The following is an 11939-nucleotide window of genomic DNA, read 5'->3' on the forward strand; positions in this document are numbered from 1 at the left end:
TGGGGCGGTTTGCAAATTGGAGGGGGTCGACGGTGTCAGGTAAGGTGTCATGTAAAATTAACCTTTAACTCGATGTTAGAAAGCCATTTCATATGAATCAAGCCATGTTTTGCTTGCCTTAATTGACAGAAATTCAAACTTGTCAAAGTTCATGTTAAAAATAAAAAACACCATGGATATACACAGCAATGAATATCCAGCAGTCAATGACACCAGCTGCCTGTAGTTTTCAGTCTGTCACAGAGACCCGAGTTAACTCTGCTGCCCTCTAGTGCTGCCCTCCCCTCTAGTGCTGCCCTCTAGTGCTGCCCTCTAGTGCTGCCCTCTAGTGCTGCCCGCCCTCTAGTGCTGCCCGCCCTCTAGTGCTGCCCGCCCTCTAGTGCTGCCCGCCCTCTAGTGCTGCCCGCCCTCTAGTGCTGCCCGCCCTCTAGTGCTGCCCGCCCTCTAGTGGAGAAAGTGATGCATGACAGTACACCTCTGGGTGTGTCTCAAAACGGCACCGACTCCCAAAGCAAATAGATTAAGCTGCGGGACGGTTCTTGTCTGGGCATAATTATCATTTGTACACTACAAATTGACTACAGCTATACTCCAAAATGAGATTGTTATGGCTTTATTCGTGGGAATACTTCGTGAACAGATTTCCTAGCTGAATTCCTGGAGATCTGACCTGTGCCCTATGCACAGAGTGTACAAAACATTAACAACACCTTCCTAATCTTGAGTTGCACCCCGTTATGCCTTCAGAAACAGAATCAATGTCAGGGTCGTGGACTCCACAAGGTGTTGACAGCGTTCCACAGGGATGCTGGTCCATGTTGACTCCAATGCTTCCCACAGTTGTGTCAAATTGGCTGCATGTCTACCCATTCTTTGATACACACGGGAAACTGTTGAATGTGAAAAACCCATCAGCATTGCGTTTCTTGGCACGCTCAAACCGGTGCGCCTGGCACTTACCACCATTACCCCGTTCAAAGACACTTAAATATTTTGTCTTGCCCATTCACCCTCTGAATGGCACGCATACACAATCCATGTCTCAATTGTCTCGAGGCTTTAAAAAAATAAAAATCCTTCTTTAACCGGTCTCCTCCCCTTTATCTACACTGACTGAAGTGAATTTAACAAGTGACATCAATAAGGGATCATAGCTTTCACCTGGTCAGTCTATGGCATGTTAAGAGCAGGTGTTCTTAATGTTTTGTACACTACTTCTGACCAGAGGCATATGGGGCAATGGTCAAAGGTAGTGCACCATCTAGGAAACAGGGTTCGATTTGGCTACGGTAGATGTGGGTTTCCTTGTTTTTCCACAGGGGTTTAAAGGTATCTGTGCGCTACAGCGTTTCTCACAGGGGTTTAAAGGTATCTGTGCGCTACAGCGTTTCTCACAGGGGTTTAAAGGTATCTGTGCGCTACAGCGTTTCTCACAGGGGTTTAAAGGTATCTGTGTACTACAGCGTTTCTCACAGGGGTTTAAAGGTATCTGTATGCTACAGCGTTTCTCACAGGGGTTTAAAGGTATCTGTGCGCTACAGCGTTTCTCACAGGGGTTTAAAGGTATCTGTATGCTACAGCGTTTCTCACAGGGGTTTAAAGGTATCTGTGCGCTACAGCGTTTCTCACAGGGGTTTAAAGGTATCTGTATGCTACAGCGTTTCTCACAGGGGTTTAAAGGTATCTGTGCGCTACAGCGTTTCTCACAGGGGTTTAAAGGTATCTGTGCGCTACAGCGTTTCTCACAGGGGTTTAAAGGTATCTGTGCGCTACAGCGTTTCCCACAGGGGTTTAACCTGTTATGGCTAGGGGGCAGTATTTTCACGGCTGGATAAAAAACGTACCCGATTTAATCTGGTTACTACTCCTGCCCAGTAACTAGAAAATGCATATAATTATTGGCTTTGGATAGAAAACACTCCAAAGTTTCTAAAACTGTTTGAATGGTGTCTGTGAGTATAACAGAACTCAAATGGCAGGTCAAAACCTGAGAGATTCCTTTACAGGAAGTGGCCTGTCTGACCATTTCTTGAACTTCTTTGCCATCTCTATCTTTTACAAAGGATCTCTGCTCTAAAGTGACACTTCCTACGTCGTCCATGGGCGCTCAGAGCCCGGGAAAAACCTGAATGTCGTCATCCCAGCCCCAGGCTGAAACACATTATCGCCTTTCTCAAGTGGCCGATCAAGGGACTGTGGGCTTAGGCGCGTGCCCTGGCCGTCTTTGTGATTTTTCCTCTGTTTGCCGAAAAGGAGATTCCCGGTCGGAATATTATCCTTTTTTTTACGAGATAAATTGCATAAAAATGGATTTTAAACAGCGGTTGACATGCTTCGAAGTACGGTAATGGAATATTTAGAATTTTTTTGTCACGAATTGCGCCATGCGCACGACCCTGATTTACCATTTCGGATAGTGTCTGGAACGCACGAACAAAACGCCGCTATTCGGATATAACGATGGATTATTTTGGACCAAACCAACATTTGTTATTGAAGTAGCAGTCCTGGGAGTGCATTCTGACGAAGACAACAAAAGGTAATCAAACTTTTATAATAGTAAATCTGATTTTGGTGAAGGCTAAACTTGCCGGGTGTCTAAATAGCTAGCCCGTGATGGCTGGGCTATGTACTTAGCACATTTTGCAATATTCTTTCACCAAAAAGCTATTTTAAAATCGGACATATCGAGTGCATAGAGGAGTTCTGTATCTATAATTCTTAAAATAATTGTTATGCTTTTTGTGAACGTTTATCGTGAGTAATTTAGTAAATTGTTAGCAAATTCCCGGAAGTTTGCGGGGGGTATGCTAGTTCTGAACGTCACATGCTAATGTAAAAAGCAGTTTTTTTATATAAATATGAACTTGATTGAACAAAACATGCATGTATTGTATAACATAATGTCCTAGGTGTGTCATCTGATGAAGATCATCAAAGGTTAGTGCTGCATTTAGCTGTCTTCTGGGTTTTTGTGACATTATATGCTAGCTTGAAAAATGGGCGTCTGATTATTTCTGGCTTGGTAATCTGCTGACATAATCTAATGTTTTGCTTTCGTTGTAAAGCCTTTTTGAAATCGGACAGTGTGGTTAGATTAACGAGAGTCTTGTCTTTAAAATGCTGTGAAATAGTCATATGTTTGAAAAATTGAAGTTTTTGTATTTTTTAGGAATTTGTAATTCGCGCCACGCCTATCATTGGATATTGGAGCAGGTGTTCCGCTAGCGGAACGTCTAGATGTAAGAGGTTAAAGGTATCTGTGCGCTACAGCGTTTCTCACAGGGGTTTAAAGGTATCTGTATGCTACAGCGTTTCTCACAGGGGTTTAAAGGTATCTGTGCGCTACAGCGTTTCCCACAGGGGTTTAAAGGTATCTGTGCGCTACAGCGTTTCCCACAGGGGTTTAAAGGTATCTGTGCGCTACAGCGTTTCTCACAGGGGTTTAAAGGTATCTGTATGCTACAGCGTTTCCCACAGGGGTTTAAAGGTATCTGTATGCTACATCGTCTGGGTTGGGCAATTGTGCGCCGCCCTACGGGACTCCCAATCACGGCCGGTTGTGATACAGCCTGGATTCAAACCAGGGTGCCTGTAGTGACGCCTCCAGCACTGAGATGCAGTGCCTTAGACCGCTGCGCCACTCAGGAGCCCAGATGTGCTATGACCAATAAGCATTATCCCCTGTCGTCCAACTGACGCATAGTGGCCATAAAATGTACATAAACTGAAGCATGGGGTTTGTCCATCTGCATTTACCCCATTGGGCACATCCAGATTAATATTATAAATCATTATTTTATTATGAATATACATTTTTACAAATTATCATTCACTCGAAAAAGTATGTTTTTTTTTGTTTAAAAGTATGTTTTTTTTTGTTTTTTTTGTTTCTATTACAAAGTATGTCATTTCCATTTTCAGACGCCATTGTGCCCTTCGAGTTCTGTTGCTTAGCGATGGGCGTTCTGAGTCTTTGTGAGCCGGATCATTTGGCTCCGTTCATCTAAAACAAAAAAGACGTCCATTTGGCTTCCAAAATGGCTCTTTATTCAGTAAGGCTTCAGTAAATCTCTAATTGAAAGCCAAAAAAAAAAAAAAAAATATATATATATATATATTATGCGAGTTTAAATAGATTTTTACCTGACTAAAGTATTAGGTGGCTGCAAAACAAATATTGCGTACCGAAAAAGAAAAAAAAAATGAGCGTGGACCAGTAAGGTTCTGTATGTTGTTCCTGCACTGAGGAATTACCATCTTCATGCAACCAAACCACACACATCAAGAGCCGTTCTGCAGATAAACACAGAATGTTTTTGTCTGGAGCTCAACAAAAAAAAAAGCAATAGTAACCGTATGAAAAATCGGGAGCCAAATGAACCGCTCTTTTGACATGTGTGATTCTTTTCCCGACGTTCCCCAAATAGAGCCGTTCATTGCCGAACGACTCGTCACTATTTGTTGCGCAGCTGCTCCTAAAAGACAATTTATGCTCTATTCTGAAAAATGTGGTCGGAGGCTCCGTATTTAGGGTGTGACGCAATTGCCAAGCCTCCGGAGGCATGCAGAGACCAAATTGAGCTCTGTTCCGCATTGCCGTGCGCCTCTCAAATTTTGTAACAACTCGGAGGTCTCCATATAGCTCCGCATTGGCATGATTGGTTGAAGGTAGGTGAGGACGGGAGGTCCTGTATAAAACAAACTCACTTCCTTCAAAACTTTCTTCACAACAGTTCTGTGCAACAGCTCTGCTCCGCGAAGCGCAAGAAGTGTGAATGCCCTGACTTCTGCAGAGGCCGTAACAACGTAAATGCTACACGGCTAATGCAGACGTCAGATTGACCACGAAGCGCCTTTTAAACCATGATTGAAACTGAAGTTGTTAAATGATACCAAACCCACAAATTGACGGATAATTTTTTTTTTTTATATATATATTTTTTTAAAGGTAGAGATGAAAAACTGGGACCCCACTCATTAACAAAAGCCAAAATAAAATAAAAATTGTAAAATACATTTTCCAAATCTGCTTTAAAAAATAAAATTAAAAAGTGTTTTCCGCAATTACATTAAGAATAGTTGTGCATTGACTGCTTGTCAGAATACGGTTTCTCTCCCTCACATACACCATGCAACAACAAGCAGACTAGTTCAAATAGGTCCAACTATTCTACTATGGGGCTAGTCTGATTTACTTTGAACAGAATTAGTAGCACTGTAACATAGCATCCTGTATGTGTAATACACCGCTGGTTGAGTTGAGCGCCGCCACTCATTAGACCGTTTAAAAAAGGGATACTTCAGGATTTCGAGGCCTACTTCTTTATCTACTCCCCCAGAGTCAGAGGAACTCGCGGATACCATTTTTATATGTCTGTGCGTGCGGTTTTGAAGGGAAGTCGCTAACTGGCTCTAGCGTAATTGCTAATTAGCGTTAGCGCATTGACTTGAAGTCAAGAGGTGAATGCTAACGCTAGTTAGTATTGGCTTGCTCAACTATATTCCCCCTGAGATTTTTATTGCGGATTTACACTGATCTCTAGAATCCATATGATGGAAATCCATCGCAGATAACTTTAACCCCAGCTTTCACTACCAGTAGCTGGCAGCCCACCTATGAGTAGCTTGACAAACAATTCTGAAAGTAGATGCAATTTTCATGTGTTCCAACACACTGTCATAAACAAATCAAAAATGGGCCAGATGGACAATTAAAGGGAAATTAAACACAAGAAATGTGTCTTCTGATGTGATTAAAGCATTGACATGAATTCAGAACATACAATTTAGTTGACCTTCTGATGTGATTAAAGCATTGACATGAATTCAGAACATACAATTTAGTTGTGGGTAAACAAAAAAAAACAGAATTTGTGTGTGTATGTGTATGTATGTGTGTGTGTGTGTATGTATGTGTGTGTGTATGTGTGTGTGTGTATGTGTGTATGTGTGTATGTATGTGTGTGTGTGCATGTGTGTGTGTGTGCATGTGTGTATGTGTGTGTGTGTGTGTGTATGTATGTATGTGTATGTGTGTGTGTATGTGTATATATGTGTGTGTGTGTATGTGTATGTGTATGTGTGTGTGTGTGTATGTGTGTGTGTGTGTGGGGGGGGGGGGGTGTCTAATTTTAAGGGGCCCTTTTAGAGTTTCTCATTAATCATTATTTTACCTGGTCTATTGACAGAACACAGTGCACTACTTTCTATTGTACACTAAGGACCATGGGAAGAGTTGAAGAGAAGAATGTGCCTATTTGAAAGCTATAATTATATATATATATATTTTTTTAAATGCTCCAGAAATGTTTCGTTTTTTTAAAAAAGTAGCTCTCATGCTAGAAAAAGGTTGGAGACCCCTGCACTAAAGGGAATCGTCATCGAGCTAAATTAATGTAGGAGGGTGATGAGGACTGTGGTTAAGGCACAAGTCCATGTTAATGACAAGATCCCATCTGCTGCCATCGACAAAAAAAAAAAAAAAAAAATCCTGGTAAAGTGTTTGACATAAGATACAGGAAATGTACCCCATTTATCATATTCAAGATACTTCCTGCATTTTACCATGAATGCGTCTCAAATTACAACCTGTTCCTTATATAGTGCACTACTTTAGACCAAAGCCCTATGGGGGCCTGGTCAAACACAGGGCACTATGAAGGGAATAGGGTACCATTTGAGAAAAAGAGACCATATTAAAGTCATTTCCTGTTGGAGAATCTCAATTGCATTTCCTTGATTCCTCACATCCTTTCTCCTTCCCCTCTGACCTTCTCATCCAACGGGATTTGAGGAGGCGAGAGGAATCAAAGCAATGCAATTGAGATTCTCCCTGTGTCTTTGACGTTATCAGAAAAGCACAGCATTGATTTTCACTGCTACGCAGACGATACACAACTTTACATTTCTGTGTCAGTGGATTTTAGCTACACGGATAAATTAGACTATTAGTGATTTAAATACTTGGATGGCTCAAACGTCCTCCAGCTAAATCAAGTCAAGACCGATGTACTTATTGTTGGAACCAAAGCACAGCGCGAGAATCTGTATGCACATTTTAATTCACAGGCAATAAAGATAAAACACCAAGTAAAAAAAAACCTAGGTGTTATTTTAAACTCTGAATCACACATTAGCAATGTGACCAAAATAGCTTTCTACCACCTGAGGAACATTGCCAAGGTGTGGCTGTTCGCTCTCAGGCTGATACTCCATGCTTTTATTACAAGCAGGCTTGACTACTGTAATGCTTTCCTGTCTGGTCTACCCGAGAAAGCAAATTGGTCAACTGCAAAACATACAGAATTCTGCAGCGTGGGTACTGACCAAGACCAGATGGAGAGCAAACACTACACCGCTTTTAAGGTCTCTGCACTGGCTGCCTGTGAGTTTTAGAATTCATTTTAAGATTCTTCTATTGGTTTGTAAATCAATCCACGATTGTGCACCCCAATATACAGTACCAGTCAAAAGTTGACACACCTACTCATTCAAGGGTTTTTATTTATTTTTACTATGTTCTATATTATTATTCTACAGTGAAATAACACATATGGAATCATGTACTGTAGTAACCAAGGAAGTGTTAAACAAATCAAAATATATTTTATATTTGAGAATCTTCAAAATAGCCACCCTTTGCCTTGATGACAGCTTTGCACACTCTTGGCATTCTCTCAACCAGCTTCACCTGGAACGCTTTTCCAACAGTCTTGGAGGAGTTCCCATATATTCTGAGCACTTGTTGGCTGCTTTTCCGTCACTCTGCGGTCAACCTCATCCCAAACCATCTCAATTGGGTTGAGGTCAGGTGATTGTGGAGGCCAGGTCATCTGATGCAGCACTCCAGCACTCTCCTTCTTGGTCAAATAGCCCTTACACAGCCTGGAGGTGTGTTGGGTCATTGTCCTGTTGAAAAACACATGATAGTCCCACTAAGCCCAAATCATATGGGATGGTGTATCACTGCAGAATGCTGTGGTAGCCATGCTGGTTAAGTGTGCCTTGAATTCTAAAAAGATCCCTGACAGTGTCACCAAGAAAGCATCCCCACATCTCCTCCTCCATGCTTCACGGTGGGAACCACACATGCAGAGATCATCCGTTCACCTACTCTGCATCTCAAAGACAGAGCGGTTGGAACCAAAAATAGCACATTTGGACTCCAGACCAAAGGACAGATTTCCACCAGTCTAATGTCCATTGCTCGTGTTTCTTGGCCCAAACAAGTCTCTTCTTATTGATTTCCTTTAGTAATGGTTTCTTTGCAGCAATTCGAACATGAAGGCCTGATTCACTCAGTCTCCTCTGAACAGTTGATGTGTCTGTTACTTGAACTCTGAATCATTTATTTCTGCTGCAATCGGAGGTGTTGGTAACGCTAATAAACTTATCCTCTGCAGCAGAGGTAACTCTGGGTCATCCTTTCCTGTGGCGGTCCTCATGAGCCAGTTTCATCACAGCACTTGAAGAAACTTTCAAAGTTGTTAAAATTTTCCAGACTGACTGACCTTCATGTCTTAAAGTAATGATGGACTGTCGTTTCTCTTTTGCTTATTTGAGCTGTTCTTGCCATAATATGGACTTAGCCCTATTTGGTAAAATACCATATTCTGTATACCTTGTCACAACACAACTGATTGGCTCAAACGCATTAAGAAGGAAAGAAATTCCACAAATTAACTTTTAACAAGGCACACCTGTTAATTTAAATGCATTCCAGGTGACTACCTCATGAAGCTGGTTGAGAGAATGCCAAGAGTGTGTAAAGCTGTTATCAAGCCAAAGGGTGGCTACTTGGAAGAATCTAAAATACATTTTCATTTGTTTAACACTTTGTTACTACATGATTCCATATGTGTTATTTAATCATGTTGATGTATTCACTACTATTCTACAATGTAGAAAAATAGTAAAAGTAACAAAAAACCCTTCAATGTGTCCAAACATTTGACTGGTACTGCATGTCAGACATGCTTTTAAGTTATGTACCCAGTAGGTCCCCTGGCACTAGCCTTAACTATCCCAAAGCCTAGGACCAAAAGGCATGGAGAGGCAGCCTTTCGTTACTATGCCCCCAGCCTCTGGAATAGCCTGCCAGAGAACCTGAGGGGGCTGAAACTGTTTGACATATTTAAAATGAGATCTTAAAAACACACCTTTTTAGCTTTGCTTTTCCTCAGGAGGCTTTTTAGTCATTCAGTTTTTATTGTTATGCTTTTTGTTTTTAATCCTCTTATGTTTGTGTAGTAAATATTTCAGCTTTTATTTTCATAGATGTTATTCATTTTGTCCTGTGAAGCACATTCTGTTGCATTCCATGTATTAAATGTGCTATATAAGTAAAGCTTAATTTGATGGCATAGCCTATGGGAAATGACTTGTATAAGCTATCGAATAACATTCAAGTCATTTCCTGTAGACCATTAGCTTCATCTAACTATGGTTTCTTATCATTTTTGGACATCAAAGATTATCACGTGAAATGCCTATTGGGGTAGGATGGGTTTTTAATCACACAGTATGTCCATTTCACCATGTACCGAGTCTTCCCTCTGGCTCAGTTGGTAGAGCATGGTGTGTGTGTGCAACGCCAGCATGGTGTGTGCAACGCCAGGGTTGTGGGTTCGATTCCCACGGGGGGCCAGTACAAAAACAAAAAAATGCACGACATGAAAATGTATGAAATGTATGCATTCACTACTGTAAGTCGCTCTGGATAAGAGCGTCTGCTAAATTACTAAAATGTAATGTTGGTTAACATTAGCAAATTAGTTTACACCCTACAAACGTTCCAGTAAACAAATTATGTTGTGAATGAATGCGGTTGTTCCTGTATTTCAAATGTGACGATCAGGTGGTCGGTGTACACAGACAGGACATATTGTAAGACAAGACTACAAAGATTAACAATGGCATTATAATGCTTGTTTCCGCATACAGAATAAAAGCAACCTGTCGCTGTTCTATACAGGGCCAATTCATATAGCAGTTGGCCTGATATCCAAACCTGTTTTTTTTATTATTTTTTTTATAACATTCCACTTTTTGTATTCTTTGTCATATGCCAAACATAGAATGATACATAGCCTGGGTACCAGTCTGTTTGTGCTATAAAAAGAGTGTGAAAGTTTGATCCCTTACACTTGACAGATTGAGGATTCTGTTGTTTTCTTCTTGGCATCTTCCGGTCAACCTCTCTCTTCTGCCACCTCTTCTGAAAGACCTCTGGAACGATCAGGTCATGCTGCTTTCCAGGAAACTCTGCTTCTCCAGTAGTTCTAGACACAGATACATATAAAAATCAATCAGATATGCCAAAGCATTTAAGCAATTCGGGCATAATTGCACCTAGCTACATAGCTCTGGTAAAAGGCACAGCTAACTAGCAACTGCGTGACACGGACCTAGGTAACGGCTGTACATCCATGATTTAAAATGCCTTGTTAACATTATAGATAACATTAGCAAGCCTTGCTGAGTAAAAAGGGATGCGGCCAGATCAAATCGCTCTGTCCGGTGGATGTTGTTGCAGCAGCTTGCTCACTTGCTCCCGGCCCTTAATGATCCTTTGTAGACAGCTAGCTATCTAATTATGTTAAATATCTAGATAATCATGTTAGCATCAATGACTGAAAGGCCAAAAAAGTAGAAAAATATATTAGCTAGCTAACTACTGCTTCAAATTTAAGTGCAGTTTGTTATATTTAAAAAAAATAAAGTGTACTTGCTAGTTAATGACAGGATGTAGAAAACGATTAAGATCCGTAACGTTAGCTAGGTAACCTTAGCTCTAGAAGAAGAAAAAAACAAGTATGTGCGAAATTAGCCGACTTAACGTCAAGCTAACTTACCTAAATATCATAAATAAACCTCTCGATTGTAGCCGTTTTCACCCTCCATGTAACCGTGCATAAACGAGATCTAAATGACTGTGTCTAGATATCCGCCATTTTTTTTATGTGCACCTGCGACAAAGAAAGACAATTAATGGTGTTTTTCATAACTTAATTGATTTTTTTTTAAATTATTTCCATTGTATACATTCTCTTCCGCTGTTACACGTGTTTCCGCATCCTAAATACATTTCCGGTCGACTGTTTCGTGGTACATGTAGTTTTTATTTTTGGAGTGCCTTTCTGTTAATTAAAAAAATAATTTCAGCCATTTGCAACCTATTTAAAAGGGACATTTCACTGCTACTCTTTCCCTGTATATGGCCATTAATATGTCAATAAAATGTAATATGTGTTGTAAAGAGTTACTCGTTTCCTCACTACGAGTTTCCTCACTACGAGCAAATACGAACCTTTCTTTTTTCCCCACGCAGTTAAGCCAAAACTACACCCATTACTCAGAGAGGCGATCAGAGCAGAGACAGTGGCCTTCCAAGGTAAGGATGGAAAGTATAATTTAACAATTAGCTGCCTACCGTAATGCAGGCCTAGTATTATCATGTTTGGTAACATTTGCCCATGCATTTATTTTTAGAGTTTCAATGAGTTGTAAAAAATGTCTCAGAACTACCGAGGTAAAGACAGTTTGAAGTTGGATATTCGACTGATATTCGCACTTTCAAACCACTTGAGCCACTGACTCCAAATAAGTGTCATGATGTTGGAAAAATTGCACACAACATTGCACAGGTCATATTTTTACGATTTGGACATTAATTCGCTTTCCAAAGCTAATAAACATGTGGAAATGTGAGCAGTATTTTGTATTCATAGATGAATTAGTTAGGGAGCGTAAACAAAGTACAAACTTTTTTTACATTCGAATTTCAATAGCTCCTTGGTCATGGGACCTACTTGACTCAAACAAGGTTCAGAATGTCCACTGACTACCCTTCTATATTGCACACCCTTTGGTTTGTTCATTTTCATCTCACACGTTTTAACAATAATTTTTCAAACTTTCTAATTTCAATAGCTCCT

At 40.6% G+C, this 11939-nt stretch overlaps 1 protein-coding gene across 2 annotated transcripts in view; it reads right to left on the reverse strand.

The window, feature by feature from the left end:
- The window catches only part of LOC106608329 (zinc finger protein 513), a 36319-nt gene extending 25237 nt beyond the window's left edge, over positions 1-11082 (reverse strand). The window contains exons 1-2 of one of the 2 annotated variants that reach the window (XM_082977092.1): positions 10857-11082; positions 10147-10283 (exon numbers count right to left, since the gene is read on the reverse strand). In XM_082977092.1, coding sequence (XP_082833218.1) covers positions 10147-10283; positions 10857-10867 — 148 coding nt within the window. In that variant the 5' untranslated portion in view covers positions 10868-11082. The remainder of the gene's footprint in view (positions 1-10146; positions 10284-10856) is intronic. The other variant, XM_014206217.3, reaches the window with a different exon arrangement.
- Positions 11083-11939: the final 857 nt, after the last annotated feature.

Source organism: Salmo salar, chromosome 06 (genome assembly GCF_965601325.2).
Source record: "Salmo salar chromosome 06, fSalSal1, whole genome shotgun sequence".
Lineage (NCBI taxonomy): Eukaryota > Metazoa > Chordata > Actinopteri > Salmoniformes > Salmonidae > Salmo > Salmo salar.